The following is a 19,382-nucleotide window of genomic DNA, read 5'->3' on the forward strand; positions in this document are numbered from 1 at the left end:
GCCCTCCGCCCTGGTGGCGCTAGCGCTCGCCGCTTTGCACGCTCCGCCCTCCCTGCCCCTCGCCCTTCCTCCCGCCTTCTTGCTGTCTTGCTGCCGGGTCTTCAGAGCTGGTTCTCTCTTGTTGGCCCCGCGGCCCGGCCCCGCTAGAGCGGCGATCCACACAGCCGAGCAGGGCCTGCCCTCCTCAGGCTGGCTGGGCGGGTGGGAGTCCGGGACGCGAAACCCGGTTGCCCTGTAGGGGCGGGGGCAGGGGGACTGTTAATTGAGTCGGTTGTGGAGAGCTGAAAGGCCGTGGAGTCTCGGCGGCGTTGGCTGCTGGCAGGCGGAAAGCGAGCTGGCGCAAAGCGAGGCAGGTCCACCAGCCTCCGCGCTCCGCAGCCAGGCTCGCGAAGTTCGAACTATCCGGCCTGCCGCTGCCGCCTCCCCTGGGCGCGCGCACTGTGTAAAATCGGCCTCCTTCGCTCAGCCCCGGGTCTCGGCCTCGCACCTGCCAGATCATCGCTGAGGGCCACCTAGGTGGCGGTTGGATTGGAGGAGAGACTCGCACTGACAGCTCAGTGTCCAGAAAAAGCAAAAGTCTTTTACAGACCGAGTTTTATGAAAACGGAAAGCATGTTATAAGCAGGAAATCATAATGAACTCTGAAGTCTTAATGTTCCAGGAACTAGAAAATATAAAATATTCCTCCTATTCCTAGAGGAAAAGGAGAAAAGCAATTATTTAAAACTATTTAAAGTAAGTCTTGGGAAGAGTTTTCTAACAGCTTTTTCTTTGTTGTCGAAGTTCTCTATTTACTTAGATGGGGACTTGGTTTTCTGAACTGGAGCTGGGGAGGAAGGTCTGAGTGTAAAGGAATCATCTCTCCCCTACTTGTCAGTCGTCGACCCCAGTTCTCTGTAGTTTAACTTCCCTTTTAGTTATGAGAGATTAATTCACTATTGCTTTCTTTACTTTTATGCTCTTAAAAATATCCAACACTGTTGCATGGATGCACCTGGTGGTCAAAATGAAGTCAAGCAAAAAATGACAAGAGGTCTAATTAGTACCAGCCTCTGGCACCGTATGTCCTCAGGCAACATCTGTACCCAAATCCTTGAAGTAAACTGGGAGTGTAAAACACACCAGAAACATCTGGACAGTTATCTAGCAACAGATTGGCTGTTAGGTGGAGGGAAAACTGAAGCTGTGAAGAATCTGGCAGTGTTTTAACTGAACTGTTGAGAAAAAATAATAATAACCAGAGTTCTTTTTCTGAGGTAACTAAAGCTGAATTGTGAATCAAGTGGGAACTGCAACACAAAAAACTAATTCCTCTTTTTTCTTACATATAGACACTTCCACTGGGACATTTAAGGTTCTATATATGCCAGTAATAAATAATTTTATTATTTTGGGAACTGTGTGATTTTTTTTAAGCACAGCTGGAAAGTGTAGCACTACTGGCTAAGAGGTAACTGATATTAATACAATTTATAAAAGTTGTTTTCTAGCATCCATTATAGCTTCTTGCTTAGAGAAAATATAATGAGGAAGAACCAAATTGTACTTGTTATGTAAAGAATGGGGTATACATGTATTATAATTTTCTTACAGTAAAATACTTTTGCTGATTAACTGAGTAAGTAAAATTTATGGTAATATAAGATGCTCATGGAACTGGATTAAGATTTTTACAGGTCCTCCTAAGCACTGAATATATTATGATGTTCCACCATCCCTATCTCATATGTAAATAAATATTTTTAAAAAAACAAAAAAAGTAAAAAAGTACAATAAAAGTCTTTTTCTCCATGATGGCTAGTTCAGTTGCTTACGATGAATTATTAAATTCTTTATGGGAAGTTTGTGTGTGTGACTTTTTTGATTGTTTTTGTGGGGTTTGCTGGACCCCTAAAATGTATGTTTACCACAGAGGTTAGTCTAGTTTAGAGAGCATAAGTGAGCAGTACAAGTAGTGCCAATGAAAATCCAACATATTGAGTGCTAGTTCATGGAAGTAGATTCAAGAATATTTTTGCCTTCAAAAAGCTTATATTCTAACATGGACCACCGGAAGATACACAGGTAAGTATTCTATTATGTTGAAAGTAGTGGTTTCTCTCTTAAAATAGTAACGATATGTCCCTCAAATACTAAAATATAGCCTTTCTTGTTGGATATTAAGTACTAACAATCATGGGAACTTTTTTCTTTAATAGTTTAGAATCATTTTAAAGGAATTATAGAATATGATTTAGTCAAATCATTTTGCTCATTTCCCTCATTGACTCAAATATACATGGTTTCCAAATGATTCACTTTTGGCAATGTGTATGAGGTAATTAAAATTTCTTTCTTTTTTTCGGGGGGTGCACTGTGGATTTAACCCAGGGGCACTTTTCCACTAAGCTATATTCCTTTTTGTTATTTTCTATTTTGAGACAGGGTCTCACTAGTTGTTTAGGGCCTGGTTAAATTGCTGAATGTGACTTGGAATGTGTGATTTTCCTGTCTCAGAATCCCAAGTCTTGGGATTATAGGCATGCAGCACCACTCCTGCCTATAATTTCTTAACCTGGTCTCAAAATCTTCTCTTTTTCATATTTATAGATAAACAGAGGTGGAAACTTGACCAGCTCTGATAGGTAGCCTTTTTATCACTTAAACTTGTGGCTTTGGCATTTTATTTCTGAGATTCAGCAGACTTTTTCATCTGGGTACTCAGACAACTTTAGAAAGTCCTTTTGTAAGGTAAGAAAAATAGTAAGCAACTCAAAAGCCTAAGCATAATAGCAACAATTAATATTTGCATAGTGTTCTTTAATTATAAAATAGGATACATATATTATTTGATCTTGACAACTCTGCGAGGTATATATAATTATCTCCATTTTTCAGGTGAGGCAATAAAGAATGATAGAGATTGTGATTTAAAGTCTGCAGGTAGTGCTCATAGTATTTGAACTCAGATCTTGGGCCCCAAATCTTATGTCTTAAAGATTGTCTTTACTTATAAGTCTAGGATTAGCCACTAGACTCTTACACAACATTAAATAACTAGATGAAATAAATGTTTAATTATTTAAGTGTGGATCTAAGACTGTAGTAGCATTAGTCTTCTTGTGAATTACACTATAAGAAGTATTGTTTATAAAAACTTGATTATCTTAATCAATGGACCAAAGTTAATACCACCAGTAGCAAGTCATGTTGGTAACATGTGGCCTTGTTATGATGTGAAGAGAAGGACACATCACTTCTGTAGTATTTTTCCTTAAAAATCCATAAACTCAGTTCTGAGGAGACATTAGGCAAACTCAAACTGAAGGACATTCTATGAAGTTTCTAAATCTTTAAAAGCTTGACTGAGAAACTCATAAATTAGAAGAGACTATAAAGATAAAATGACTAAATGTACTGTGGCATCTAGATTAGGTCTTGGAATAGGTAAAGGATATGAGTGTAAAAATCCAAATAGATGCTCTAGAATTAATAGAATTATAGCAATATTAATTTCTTAGTTTTGATATATGCACCATGATTATATAATATGGTAACAGGAAGATGAAAAAGTGTAACAGTACTGGTCTGTATTATTTTGGAACTTTTCTATAAATCCAAAGTGATTTAAAACACAAATTTGGTAAAGTAAAAATAAGACTTATTGTTTACATTTGAAAGAAAGATGAAATAAAAATCCCTTTTTAAACAGTAAATGTAAGATCAAAGAATATGGAAATTCTAGAAAAAGATGTGTTTGAATTAGCTTAAGTTCCACATAACATTACAGACCACCTATGAGAATAGGTAGATTAAAATTATTTTTCTTTGTTCATGTTTATGAACAAAGAGTTTCTCAAGGAAGGAATTTCAAAGGAATACAAAATGATTGTTTTCCTCCTCTTAATTCAATATGTTTTTCTTTCCTTTTCTCTATAGTGGATAGTTGCTTTTGATGCTGGTTTCCAACATTAGTGTTAGATAATAGGGAAAAACTTTTCTTTGCAGGAACTGTTTAAATTTAGCAGCATGGAGGGTGATTCTGTAGGGAGAGGATAGGGTAAGTGGAGAGGACATTGGTTTTAACCTATTCTTGTATCCTGGGTTTGTCACTTTGTAGCATGACCTTGGGCAAATTCTTAAACTCTCAGAGAAGATTTTTATTCTGTTAAGTGATCGTCATGACGATTAATTGAAAAATAAGAGGTGTAATGTTCCTGTACATATTAGACACAATAAAATAATAAATTCAAAATTATTGACTACTATGTACTCAGGACTCTGCTACATATGAAATATGGTAAATGTACAGACACATTAACTGGACATTGTCGTACAGGACTTAATCCCAGCTACACAGGAGACTGCAGCAGGAGGACTGCAAATTCAAGGCCAGCCTCAGCAACTTACTTAATGAGGCCCTGTCTCAAAACAAAAAGGGCTGAGGATGTAGCTCAGTGGCAGAGTACCCCTATGTTCAATTTCCAGTACCAGAAAAGCAAAATTAGAAGCAAAACACATGCAATGAAATGGTTTATGATTTCAAGGAACTTTAAACATTTGAGAAAAGAGAAAATATATATCCATGAAACAGGGAAAAAATGCAGAATTTACTAGTGCACTAAATTGGTTTGTAAAGATACTTGGATGGGGATCCTCGTTGGCTTAAGTTTTATGAAAGGAGTGGACCCTCAGAAAAACATTTAGGAATTGGCATATTGTGCCAACTATTGTGTTAGGAGAGTTTTAAGGTTTATGAGGAGTTTTCACAAGCATTCAAAATCACTGTTTTCTTTGTTCCATTTTAGAGGTAAACATTCAGAGAGGTTTTGGTGAAGGGGCAGAGTTAGATTTCAAACCTAGGAAATCCATAAAATCTGTTAGCTTTATAAAAAGATTCAATATTTTCTGTACCTTTTCATAAACTTATTTTCTCATTTATCACCTGAAACAGTCCTCTCAAAAGGTGAAGTCAGAAAGCCTTAAGAAACTCATCCAACTTCCTATAGTTAATTATTTGGGAAGTCAATAGTAAAAGTCTGCCTGAATATGTAGGGTATTCTACCATCTTTCTACATCATATTGTTTTAATTTCCAAGTGGAGAGAAGGGAGGGAGAAAGGGAATAGCACAGTATTTGTATAGGTTCTGAGGTACCTTCACATAATATACAGAGGAAACTCTACAATATTTTAGGGTTGTATTCATCTTGGTCATATAACTAGAAACAATTATTCATCTGCTTTGTACCTAGGATGACTTATATCAGTGGGGCAACTGAATGGCTTATATTGTTGGTACTGTATTTCACTTTATGATTTATATTTTATTAAAAAATTTAACTTTTTTTAGTTGTTGCTGGACCTTTATTTTACCTCTTTATTTGTGGTGCTGAGAATTGAATTCAGTGCCTCACACATGCTAGGCAAGCGCTCTACCACTGAGTTACAACTCCAGTCCTCCTGATTTATATTTGTGCTGAATTTTAGAATTTCTTTTCAGGGATGGCAATTAAGACACTTTGATTCATGTGAATACAGAGGGTTCTTTCTATTCCTTATCTTGCTAATTTTGCACTAAACACAGATTATCACATAATAGTTGTAGGCCAGACTATTTTCATTTAATAAATGGAATACATGGAATAAATGCATATGCATATACACACACTATAAGTATACCTATATTTACATATATATATTTTTGTGTGTATGTGTGTGTGGGGGGGGAGGGAGGGGTGCTGGGGATCCAATCCAGGGACCCATTCATGCTAGGCAAACACTCTTACCACTGGGCTATACCCCCAGTAAATCTATATCTTAAAACAACTTGGCATACTTCTTTGTACTCAAAGAACTGAACTTTTAATTCAGATTTTCTGATTTTTTAAAGGATATATTCCAATTTAATAAGCTTAGGACTTGATTGTATATGGTAATTTCATTAGTCAATTTTAGCTGTACTACCTAAAATCAGCAATCTCGCTTCACATTTTAAGGCGTTTACATACTTTCCAAAGCATATAAATGTCTTATTACATCCCAGAAGCTAATATTTTCTCAAGGCAAGGTTGAACATACTCCCCTGTCACCTTTCCTCTAGTCAAGATGGCAATTACAAAATATTCATTGTACTTTTTGTTTTTTTTTTTTCTGGTTGGTTTAGGGAAAAAGGCTGTCAATTCCTGACTGTAACTTGAAACTTTCAGTAATTGATGAGTAATCTAATATAGTTTTTTTTTACTTGTAAGAATATTTTAATAAGACCGACTACATTCAATGCCAGAAACAATAGATGTGATTACAACAGTAAAACGATTTTATTTTTCATAACTACTAATTAAAAAGTGCTCATCCTCTTTTTGAGGTCGAGATTCTCAAACCTTTCTCAGCTTCCATGCCTCCCCCGCGTAAATGGTAGAGTTTGGGTACTTCTGTGGTACTAAGAGTCTGAGGATGCATACCAAGAGGCTCGAGAGTATATGTGACAGTATGTAACCGGGTTTTCACTGTAAGATTGAGCATTAGAGACTGTATGAAGTTATATTTTGGTGAAACTTAGATAAAAAAGTACACTTGTGAAATGCTACTTGTTAGACGGGTTGTGAAAGTGTGTTGGACGCTGCATGTATTTGTGTGACTCAATCACGTGAGGCGAAGAACCTGATCCCCGCCCCAGCCAGTGGGAGGCAGTACCCCCAGGCCTTTGCTTCAACACAAACCGGAATAACCCGTTGCGGGACTTCAAGCTCCCGCAGTTGCTGGTTGGTGTCTGCGCTGCGGGGGTAGGCATCTCCTCGCGGTAGTCGCGCTTCCAGCGCTTGACAGGAGGCCAGTCACGTGACAGCCGCAAAGCGGTGCTTTGCGACCTCGATGACAGGCAAAATGTGCGACAGCCCTGGCGCTGGCCAACCAGGGGCGGAGGCGGCGGCCAGGGAGGAAGCGGAGGAGGCGGAGGCGGCTGTGGCGTTCGCCCGCCTGCTTGTTCGCTCCGTTTCCCCGCCCCCGCCGGTCTTGTCGCGGCTGAAGGGAGCCGGCTGCGCGCTGTCGCAACCTGCCCTCATCCTGGCTGGCGACAGTAAGAACAGATCCACAACGAAACCAACCTCCCTGTTCGGGCGGCTGCGGTGCGGGCTCAGCTGGGCGCTGGCGGGCGGCTGGGGCGCCTGAAGGTTACCGAGTGCATGAGCACCTAGCGCCTCCCGCGCTGCCCCGCCCGCCGTCCCGCGGTCCCGCCCGCCGGCTCGCCCGCCAGCCCCTCGGCGCCCGGCGGCGGCGGCGGCGGCGGCGGCGGCGACGGCCGCAGGAGGCGCCGTCTCCCTCCCAGGTGCGCGCTTCGCTCCCGGAGCCGCGGTATTCGGCGGCCGCCATGGCGTCCAACATGGACCGGGAGATGATCCTGGCGGATTTTCAGGTGAAGTATTTGGCCCGACTCTCCTCCCACTTCCATCCTCGTGAATTCCGGGTACCTGAAGGGTGGCTTCTTCCTAGCGTTTGTTTGAGCACTGCAGTGGTGTGTAGTTTAGGCTTTCAGACGGGACGTGGTGTGTGTGTGTGTGTGTGTGTGTGTGTGTGTTTTGTGAGCCGTGGGGAAGCATAATTTATTATGGTGGGTGTGTGTAGGATATATTAAGTACGGGTTGAATGAGCTTTTTAGGTTGGGGGTCATGAATTTTGGGTTATTGTGTGTGGAGTGCTTAATATATAGGGAGTGTGTAGAATTTGGGGGTATTAAGTGAGGGACCCTTAAGTATGAGGTGTTTTGGGTTGTTCCATAAGGAGCTTGGGATGTATGGAGTGTGTGTGTGTGTGTGTGTGTGTGTGTAGTGTGTGTTATGGGTGTGGTGTATTGTATTAAGGGAAGAATAAAACAGAATGATGAGGAGGAGGTGGTGAGAGTAGCTGGGCATTGTAGTCCTTTTTAAAGAGGAGTAAACATTTGAGACTTTGAATGCCTTATTGGAATCTTTGGAGGGTAAGAAGATAAGGAAGAGACAGTAGACTATTCCAGTGTATCTCTTTAGTGATTTCACTAGCTTAATAATTCATATTTTTGCAACTCCCCCTCCCCTACAGATTTAAATTGCTTGGTTGGTGTACTTTCTCCAGGAATAAGGGATAAGTAAAGGTTATTCCCGGTGATAGTGACACTGGCATGTAAGTATCTTAGGGAGGCCCTTTGAAATTAGAGCTGGAAATACTTGGAGTTAGAAGTGATAGACTTTGTTAACTTTGCCTTTTGATGTTTGGTGAAGAAAATATTTTAGTGTTTTCATACATTTTGACATTAACTTAGAAGCTATTTTCAAGTATAGCCAGACTTTTGTTGTCTATGATCTAACACTAGCATTGTAGATATCATTTTCCTCACTGAGCTTTTGTTGAGCTTCTTCCCCTGTCCCCTTATTTTTCTTTATTTTTACAATTTAATGTTCTGGTGACCATGTTGACCATTTCTAGAGTTTTGGTTACTCCTAGTATCTGATGTACTGAGAATGTGCAAATATCTACATTTTCTTTATTTTGTACCCACCAGACTTGAAAAGGAAGAGTCTTAAAATAAGTTGACTACAAGATTTTGGTGTTTTGTAGGTTTAGGAATGGCCTGGGGTCTTTTGCTTGCCTAAATCTTTCATCATCTTTTTGTTTTTGCATTTAAAAAAATCCTTCAGTTCAGTTTTTAAATGTGGTATGCCTTGTGTGAAAAAGAACTCTATATTTTTAGGTATAGTTTTATCCTGTTATAAAATTGTTGTGTTCTGATGACTTTGGACAACAAAAAGCGTAGTTTACTGTGTTAAAAGCCCTACGTAATTGTAACTTTGTTTATGCTTCCTGTTTGATCTTACATTGACCAAAACTCAGGAAATTTATTTATTTATTTATTTTTGGTACCAGGTATTGATCCAAGGATGCTTAACCAATGAACCATGTCTGGCCTTTTTTATTTTTTATTCTGAGATAGGATCTTGCTAAATTTTTAGCACTTCACTAGGTTGCTGAAACTGGCCTTGAATTTGAGATCCTCCTGCTTCAGCCTCCTAAGTTGCTGGAATTACAGGCTTGTGCCACCCTTTTTTTTTTTTTTGGTAGTGGTGTGGAAGTTTGAACCCAGGGCCTTGAGCATGCTGTTCAAGAGCTTTACCACTGAGCTTCATTCCCGTCCAGATTCTTAGACTCAGATGCAAAGTTGATAGTTTTTGACAAGTATCAGGAGTTTTGGTCATGATTATTTTGATCTCAATAAATTTTAGTAAGATTTTCTCTTATTGAAATGGTTTATTGGCCAAGGATAATGCTGTGCACAATTGTTTATAAATGGAAACAAAAACAAAAAACCTAATGGGTATGTACTGTGAATGGTTTATCAAATGGGAAAGTTAATTTTATAATGTCAAATATTTAAGAAGTTATTGATAGAATAAAAAGCTGTTTAGAAAACTGTACACATGTTAAACACATTAATCTTTTGTATATTTAGGAACCTATAATCCTCTTAGAAATCAACATGCCAGATAAGTTTGCTTTCATAGTCTTACTGTAAAATTGATTATATTTTGTTTTTTATATGTGGTATGTGTTTTTAGGATTAACTTTTAAAAATAAGCATTTATCCTATTATATGAAAACCAGGTAATTTATTTTAAAGATTACACTTAAAGACTGGATGTAGATTATTGGATGACTTCAGTTTCTTCTATAACTGAACAAATCATTTTCCCCACACAAAAATGAATATAGCAAATTCATATTTTGCTTATATCTTAATGATTTTGAGAATTTGTAATAACTTGAAAGGTCAATATGTCTTTATACAAAAAACATAATTCAAAAATAATTAGATTTAAAATGTCAGATTTTGGTTGTTGCTGGAAAATAGGCTCTAATAAGCAAAAATAGGGGAACTATATCCCCAGCCCTTTTTATTTATTTATTTTTTGAGACACAATCTTGCTAAGTTGCTTAGGGCCTGACTGAATTACTGAGGCTGACCTGAAACTTGTTATCCTCCTGCCTCAGCTTCCTGAGTCACTGGGATTGCAGGTGTGTGCTACAGCTGGAAAATCTTTTGAGAAGGAATTTTGTATTTTTTTTTTTTTTTTATTATTTCAATTCAATAAAGAAAAGACTTCTGTTGAAATCAGTGGTGATAAGAGGTTGATGGAAGATTATAGCTCATACTTGATGGGCTAGTATAGGTGGGGGAACTTAGTACAAGGCCCCCGCCCCCGGAAAATTCTCCCAATTAAGTAAATATTTTATTTTTTGCACGGCTGGAGAGCAAGTCCAGGGCCTTGTACATGCTAGGCAAGCACTTTAACACTAAGCCATACCCTCAACCATAAAAAAATTTGTGGTAAAATATATATGTTTTCTAAAATTTGCCATGTTAAGCACTTTTAAGTGTTCAGTAGCATTAAGTACATTCACATTGCTGTGTAACCATCACCACCATCCATCTTCAGAACTCTTTTTATCCTGTAAAACTGTAACTTTGTATCCATTAAACAGTAACTCCCTATTCCTCCCTGTCTCTGGTCCCTGGCAATTACTGTTCTATTCCTTCTTTATGAATTTGACCTTATATAAATGGAATCATATACTGTTTGTCCTTTCCTGACTGACTTATTTCACTTAGTGTACTATCTTCAAGGTTCATCAATTTTGTAGTATGTCAGAATTTTATTCCTTTTTATAGCTAAATAATGTTCCATTATTTGTGTATTTCACATTTTGTTTATCCATACATTTTCAGTGGACATTCATAGTCTCACCTTTTGGTTGTTATGAATTAATGCTGCTGTGAACACTGACATATACAGATATCTGTTTGAGTACCTGCATTCAGTTCTTTTGGGTGTACACCCATAAGTAAAATTGCAGAATCACATGATAATTCTATTTTTAGTGTTTTAGAACTGCCATACTGTTTTCCATAGTGGCTGCACCACAAAAGTTTGAATGGAGAGAATGCCAGCGTCTTGTTTAGTCAATTATTGTTAAATTTAGCCCTGAACTAGTGAGTTTGGAATATTTTACCAAAACGCACCTTGAAACATACATAGTGTTAGCACAGTGTGTTACTGGTAAAGGAATAAATAGAATAGTACACCTACAGTTCTGGCTGGCTATAGCCAGGAGAGGGAGTGTAAAGGAATTTCCTGGGATTAAAAAAACAGGCACTGATGAATCATGAGATTCCCTGCTCCTTTAATGTTTTTATAACAAAGAGATACATTCAGGTGAAAGTTCCAAATCTTGTTCATCTGGTAATTATAGAATTCTTTAACTACTGATTTTCTTCTCCTTCACAAAAATCACAAACTTTGAGACCTGTTTGATTTGCTTATAGATGTGAAAATAGTTAGCCAGACAATTGCAGTTGCTGTCAGGTAATTTCAATAATATTAGTTACCTCTTATGTGGGTCTAGGTTGACCAAAAAAATGAGTCTCCCTTCACCCACTTTAACCTTTGGATTAATGTCATGGTAATTTTTCTAAAATAAATTTTTCTAAAATAAATTTTTTTTCTAAAATAAATTTTTAAAGCTCTAAAATAAAGTTTTATCATGGCATGTGGTGGCACATTACTTATAATTCCAGTGACTCAGGGGTCTGAGGCAGGAGGATTGCAAGTTCCAGGCCAGCCTAAGCAATTTAGCAAGACCTGTCTCAAAATAAAAGGGACTGGGGATGTTGTAGTTCAGTGATAAAATGTCCCTGGGTTCAATCCCAAGTATCAAAAAAGAAAAAAAAATTATAACACATTTTTTTTCCTTTGGGAAAAACTGCCTCAGTTTTTTCCTTTGGGGAAAAACATGGGGTATAACCATTTAGGTTAGTCTCACACATTTGTTTTATGTTTTTCTATTTGTTTCTCTGTTGCTGATAATACAGAGACAGAGAGCATAGTGCTACTCAAGTGAAGAAAAAAAAGAACAACTCCCAGTAGTAGTAATATTTTGTTTCAGACTTTCTCAGAAAGATAATCCTTTCTGCCTTGCTAAAAAAAAAGTATTCTTTCTTGTTCCACTGGCCATACATTAAGAACTTCTTTATTTTTTCTCAAATTTGGCATTGATTTTGATTTACTTTTAGTTATATTTCCTGTATAGATCTATATAACTAAACCATGCTTTTGTTTTTCACTCTTGTTTTCTCTATTTAGTAATTTTTTGTTTTTTTTGACTGGAGATTGAACCTAAGGGTGCTTTACCACTGAACTACATTCCCAGCCCTTTTTAATTTTTTATTTGGAGTGGGTCTCACTAAGTTGCTTTGGGCGTTGCAAGTTTTTGAGGCTGGTCTTGAATTTGTGATACTCCTGCCTCAGCTTCCCAAGTTGCTGGGATTACAGGGTATGCCACTGTGCCCAGCTAGTAATATTTTTGCTGCCTGTGTTGCTTGAGTAATCTAATATTTGACTACTACCATGGAGTTTTGAGGTTTAATTTGCCTCTGAACTCCTTTTTGAAGTATAGCGTTCCATGAAACCTCTCTATGGTACATAGTTTCTGCCCCTTTATAACTTTTTCTTCCTCTAAATGAAGTTTTGAATCCCCCTTCTTTCTTTTTTATTTTGATGCAAAAAGATAACTTCTACAAAAGAGGAGGAGAGACTGCGTGAGCTGAAATGGTATTAATCCAAGCAGTTGGGTATTCTTTGTGATGTATGGATTAGGAATCAAACTAAGTCTCCATGGGACACTTTGCATTCCTGAGAAGAGTGGATATGAGATTGAGTTCTGTGGCCATGAGTAGTCTTGTTATCTATCCTTTCTTTCCTTTCTCCTCTATCCTCTTTATTAGAGGGACAAATCATGTTTTAGTATTTGGATTGTAGGTTTTTGGGGAAATAAAGTTTTGGCACATAGAATGAAGTTTAAAAATTCAGGGTTAAAGATGTGACTTTTGGACTATTGGATTTAAATCATGGTTCTACCACTCACTCATCTTGTGATCTTTGGCTAGTCACTTCACACTTCTCTGCTTCAGTTTTCCCATATGAAAAATGAGTTAACACATATAAACTGATTAGAAGAGGTGTCTGACCTAGAAACAGCAAATTCTAGCCGTGACTTTAATTTTTGACAATTTTAAGGTGTGTACTTGTTCAGGGGAACTTCTATTTGAAGCTTGTCATTTTTTCTTTTGTGGAAATTGAGATTCCAGAGAAAGGAGTCAAATTGTTCAAAGTCATGGTTTGGTTTGGAACAAAAATTTTATCCATGTACATGTAAGAGTCGTTCATTTTCTAGCTATTTTGTCAGATAGCTTGAAGTTTTTGAGGAAAACAGACCTGCTTCTCAGAAATTTCTTCAAATGAGGAAACGTGTATAAACTTATAAATATATGCATATATATGTGTATACATACATATATATGTGTGTATATATATAAATAAACAAAATAACAAGTCAGGTGTGGTGGTGTACACCTGTAGTACTAGCTACTTGGGAGGGTTGATCATTTGAGCCTACTTGTTTGAGACTAGCCTGGGCAACATAGCAAAACTGCCATCTGGGGGTGATGGTGTGGGAAGTGCCTGGTATGCACTAAACATGTAGGAAGAGAAAGCTGGCATTTTGGTAATTCCCAGTCTACTACTTAGTGCCATGCTGGTATATCACAGGCAGTTGAAAAACCATGAAATGAACACAGAGTCTCTATATTTGCTGAGCATGTTTGGGTTGATGCCTGTTGTTAGCTTGAGTTGATTTATGGCTCCTCTAGATCAGGAGTTAGCAAACTATATTTTGCAGGCTGGCTGCTTGTTTTTATAAATAAATATTCGTTAGAACATAAGTTACATGTGTTGGTTTGCCTGTGTTTTCTTTCTTGCTGTAGTGATAGAGTTGAGTAGTTGAGAAAGAGACTTTTGGCCTATAGGCCTAAAATATTTTTTGTTTGGCCCTATAGGATAAAAGTTATTCCTACTTTCCCCCTTTCCCCAATTAAACCATTATTTTTCTAAGTTTTATTAACTTCACAGTGCTAAAACATTTGAATGTGCCTCCCAAGTAGCAGTATATGGTTACACCTTCACAGGGGGCAATTGTTAGAGCATTGTACTTACAAAAAGTAGCTGGAACGGTGGTGTTTTGTTTTGTTTTGGGTATGGTTCTGTGAGCATATTCAACATATAGAATGGATATCTGCCTGGAGTCCTATCTAGGTTAAGAGTGGGCTAGATCAGACCAAATAAAGTGGACAGTTACTTGGCAGCAATGGGCTTAAGGACATTTAATTGTAATTCAGATAATTGATTTAGATTAGGAATCAGCAATCTACAGCCTGAGGGCCAAACCACTACCCGTTTTTGTAAATAAAGTTTTATTGGAACATAGTCACTCATATTTGTTTACATGTTGTCTATAGGCCACATTTGTCCTCAATAGCAGAGTTGAGTAGTTGACTGTGTGGCCTGCAAAGGCTAAATATTTACTCTACCCCTTATAGAAAGTTTGGTGATCTACAAGAGTGGTGATTTCTATATTCCCTCCTTCCCCCAACATTAGGCAATGTCTAGAGATCCTTTTTTTTTTTTTTTTTTTTTGGCTGTCACAGCTGGAGAGTGCTGCTGGCATTTAGTGAAGAGAGAAGAAGAATGCTGTTAAATATTCTGTAATGCTCAGGATATCCCCCCCTCCCACAATGGGGAGTTATCTGTTCCTGAATGTTGATAGTACTAAAAAAAAAAAAAAAAAAAAAAAAAAAAAAAAAACTTGATCTAAACCAGTGGTTCTCAAACTTGAGTTTGCATCAAAATAATTTACTTGTTACACCTTAGGTTGCTCGACCGCCACCCCAGCATTTCTGATTCACTAGGTCTGAGGTGGGATCTGCAATTTGGATTTTTACCACATTCCTAGATATGCTAATGCTGCTGATCTAAGGACTGTTTGGTAGTTTGGATTTTTACCACATTCCCAGATTATGCTAGTGCTGCTAATCTAAGGACTATACTTGAAAAGTGACTTTTGAAATTCCATCCATTCCTGTAATTCTTTGATTTTTTTTTTTTTTTTTTTTTTTTGGTACTGGGTATTGAACCCAGGGGTGCTAAACCACTCTGAGCCACATCACCAGCCCCCCCCCTTTTTAATACCTTTATTTTATTTGTTTATTTAGTTTTATGTAGTGTTGAGGATGAACCCATAACCTCACATGTGCCAGGCAAGCACTCTATCACTGAGCCACAAACCCAGCCCCTCCCCAGCCCTTTTTAAAATGTTCTATTAAAGACAGGGCCTGGCTGAGTTGCTAAATGCCTTGCTAAATTGCTGAGACTGGTTTTGAACTGGGATCCTTCTGCCTCAGCCTTCCCAGTTGCTGGGATTACGGGCCTGTGCAGCTGATTTTGTGATCTTAACTACTGTTACATGTCTGTGACTTAGAAAAATGAAATATTTCAGTATATACTTGATATTTAGGCTGTTTCATGACTTTATGTCTTTGGACCCTTACTTTTTGTGTCCCTTTGAAAAATTTATATTCATCTCTCAAAATCTTCTGCCTGCCTCTTTTTTTTTTCTTTTTTCTTTTTTGCAGATGTCACACTTTATTCCAGCTTTCCTCCCACTTTCATATTAAATATCTGAAATATATTTATCTTAGAAAACAGTATTAACCCAGTACTCAATGAATACAAGCTATGGAGTAAACAGTGAGTCCAGATTGCAAGACCATGGATTATTTTAAAAAAACAAAAACAAAAACGAGTGTGTGTGCTGGGGTCCGGATTCCTTAGCTGTCTCCCCAGGGGAGCACATGGCATTTCCTACTGGGCCAAACAGGAGGAAAACCACTGTCGCCCTGCCAACCCCACCCCCTCCTGTGCAAGACCCTTGTTTAGTTTAAGGGAACAACTTGAAATCATATTTTGGTGCTGGGAGCTCAGTCTCTGAGCAGGTTTTCGTGTGCTTCGTAGAGTTTGTAGAGCTTCTGCCTCCAGGCCAGGAGGATCTTGGCAAACCAATTCTCCCAGCTGCTCACAGTTCGTTCTGGTACCTCGGGTGGAGGGAGCATGAGGTGGGAAGTGGAGCTGCCATGAGAAGTCTCAGGAGCTGGGCGGCATCCTCGTCCAGGGTCTCCAGCTTCCCCACGAAGTCGTAGTCTATCTGGCATGGGTGGCAGAGCAATACACCTGCCGCCAGTGCTCATTGAAAGGCACCGGCTTCTTGGTGTGGAGGTTCAGCAAGTATTGAATTAAGTTGGTGAAGGACACACCTGAGGCCGGTGCTGAAGGCCTCGCTGACTGAGGTGGGCAGGGTAGTGTGATTAGGATACAGCCTCTGCATGGGCACCAGGAACTTGTGGTTGAACTCCTCGTTCTCCAGCTTGAACTTGATGCGGAAGGCTGAGATGGGCTGGAGGAAGGGGTTGCACACCAAGAGGAACTTGGTGTACTTCTTCAGCTTGATCTTCATGAGTTGGTGGAAGAATTTCCCCTAACAGTGCCAGAACTTGTGGAAGGTCAGGTAGGTGCTGGAGTTGTGCACATGCTCATGTGGGATGTCCAGGGGGTTGCGGTAGGGGGCGCTGCTGTCCCAACAGGCTCTTGCTCAGGACTATCATCACGCACTTCCAGTTGGTGCAGGCCACCCTGTGCACGTAGCAGTAGATGACCCCTTGGTGGTCATCCATGGTAGGTGGCTCAGCTCGTAGTTGGGTATGTCATCAAAGGAGCGCTCTTTGGTGGGGAATGCCAGACTGGAGTGGCACAGAAGTCTTGCAGCGCACTTCTCTCAACCTGCTGCTGGCCCTTGTTGGGGCTTCATAGGAGGAACCAGTCGTAGCCCCTCATGTTTTCCTCCATCTGGCTCAACGCCTGCTTGCCAGAGGCCAGCACCTTGCCGTTCACCTTGATTCTCTGGATTCTTTTAATGATAGCTATAATAGAAGAGTGTTAGTGAGAGGAAAGCTTTTTATCTTGATCCTTATTGGCTCCTTTGACTTTTTTCCCCAATGGAAATGAGTGATTTATTTATTTATTTTATTTTATTAAAATCATTTTTGTTTTTACAGACTGCATTTTGATTCATTGTACACAAATGGGGTACAATTTTTCATTTCTGTGGTTGTACATAATGTAGATTCACACTATTCATGTAATTATACATATACATAGGGTAATTCTGTTTCATTCCCCACCCCCACGACCCCATTTTCCTCTACACCATCCAAAGTTCATTCTCTTACCCCCATCACCACACTCAATATATATTGTCATGCACTTATCAGAGAAAACATTTGGGCTTTGGTTTTTTGGACTTGACCTATTTCACTTGGCATGATATTTTCCAACTTCATCCACTTACCAGCAAAGGCCATGATTTTATTCTTTATGGCTGAGTAATATTCCATTGTGTGTGTGTGTGTGTGTGTGTGTGTGTGTATCAATCATAGTTTCTTTAGCCATTTGTCAATTGAAGGGCATCTAGGTTGGTTCCACAAACTAGCTATTGTGAATCGAGCTACTATATGAACAATGATGTGACTGCATCACTGTATTATGCTGATTTTAAGTCCTTTGGGTATAAACTGAAGAGTGGAATAGCTGGGTCGAATGGTGGGTCCATTCCAAGCTTTCTGAGGAATCCCCATACTGCTTTCCAGAGTGGCTGCACCAATTTGCAACTCCACCAGCAATGTATGAATGTGCCTTTTTCCCCACATCCATGCCAACACTTATTATTGCTTGTGTTCTTGATAATAGCCATTCTAGTTGGAGTTAGATGAAATCTTAGGGTGGTTTTAATTTGCATTTCTCTAATTTCTAGGGAAGATGAGCACTTTTTCATATATTTGTTGATCACCTGTATATCTTCTTCTGTGAAGTGTCTGCTCATTTCCTTAGCCCATTTATTGATCGGGTTCTTTGTATTTTGGGTGTAAAGTTTTCTAAGTTCTTTATAAACTTGGAGATGAATGCTCTCTCTGAAGTGTGTGTGGAAAAGATTTTCTCCCACTCTGTAGGCTCTCTTTTCACATCATTGATTATTTCTTGTGCTGAGAAAAAACTTTTTAGTTTGAATCTATCCCATTTATTGATTCTTGATTTTATTTCTTGCGCTATGGAGGTCTTGATAAGGAAGTCTGGTTCTAAGCCAACGCAATGAAGATTTGGGCCTACTTTTTCTTCTATTTGGTGAAGGGTCTCAGGTCTAATTCCTAGATCCTTGATCCATTTTGAGTTGAATTTTGTACAGGGTGAGAGAGAGGGATTTAATTTCATTGTACTGCATAAGGATTTTCAGTTTTGCCAGCACCATTTGTTGAAGAGGCTATCTTTTCTCCATTGTAAGTTTTTGGCACCTTTGTCTAGGATGAAATTATTGTACTTATGTGGGTATGTCTGTGTGTCTTCTATCCTGTACCATTGGTCTCCTTGTCTGTTTTGGTGCCAGTACCATGCCATTTTTTGTTACTATTGCCCTATAGTGGAGTTTAAGTTCTGGTATAGTGATACCTGCTGCATCACTCTTCCTGCCCAGGATTGCTTTGGCTATTCTGGGTCTTTTGTTCTTCCAGATGAATTTCATGATTACTTGTTCTGTTTCTATGAGAAATGTCATAGGGATTTTAATTTGAATTGTGTTAAATGTGTATAGCACCTTTGGAAGTATAGCCATTTTGATAATATTAATTCTGCCTATCCAAGAACATGGGAGATCTTTCCATCTTTTAAGGTCTTCTTCAATTTCTTTCTTCAGTGTTTTGTAGTTTTCATTGTAGAGATCTTTTACCTCTTTGGTTAGATTGATTCCCAAGTATTTTTTTTTTTTTTTTTTTGAGGCTATTGTGAACGGAGTTGTTTTCCTCATTTCCCTTTCAGATGTTTCATCGCTTATGTATAGAAATGCTTTAGGTTTATGCATGTTGATTTTATATCCTGCTATTTTGTCGAATTCATTTATACAGTCTAGAAGTTTTCTGGAGTTGTTTTTTGGATCCTCTAAATATAGAATTTTGTCATCAGCAAATAGTGACAGCTTGAGTTCCTCTTTTCCTATTTGTATCCCTTTAATTTCTTTAGTCTGTCTAATTGCTCTGGCTGGTATTTCCAGGACAATGTTGAATAGAAGTGGTGAAAGAGGTCATCCTTGTCTTGTTCCAGTTTTTAAAGGGAATGGTTTCAGTTTTTCTCCATTGAGAATGATGTTCGCCATGGGCTTAGCATAAATAGCCTTTACAGTATTGAGGTATATACCTACTATCCCTATTTTTTCTAGTGTTTTGAGCATGAAGGGGTGATGTATTTTTTTGAATGCTTTTTCTGAGTCAATTGAAATTACTGTATGATTCTTATCCTTAAGTCTATTGATATGATGGATTACATTTATTGATTTACGGATGTTGAACCAACTTGAACATTTCTCTGGTTGTTGCTAATTCTTTTGG

The 19,382-nt window shown here is 38.6% G+C and overlaps 1 protein-coding gene and 1 pseudogene across 1 annotated transcript in view; one reads left to right on the forward strand and one right to left on the reverse strand.

The window, feature by feature from the left end:
* The first annotated feature begins 6,901 nt into the window (after window positions 1-6,901).
* The window catches only part of Faf1 (Fas associated factor 1), a 459,649-nt gene continuing 447,168 nt past the window's right edge, over window positions 6,902-19,382 (forward strand). Inside the window, exon 1 of the mRNA XM_047554623.1 lies at window positions 6,902-7,391. Coding sequence (XP_047410579.1) covers window positions 7,347-7,391 — 45 coding nt within the window. The 5' untranslated portion in view covers window positions 6,902-7,346. The remainder of the gene's footprint in view (window positions 7,392-19,382) is intronic.
* LOC124990475 (carbohydrate sulfotransferase 12-like) lies at window positions 15,876-16,797 on the reverse strand (annotated as a pseudogene).

Source organism: Sciurus carolinensis, chromosome 1 (genome assembly GCF_902686445.1).
Source record: "Sciurus carolinensis chromosome 1, mSciCar1.2, whole genome shotgun sequence".
Lineage (NCBI taxonomy): Eukaryota > Metazoa > Chordata > Mammalia > Rodentia > Sciuridae > Sciurus > Sciurus carolinensis.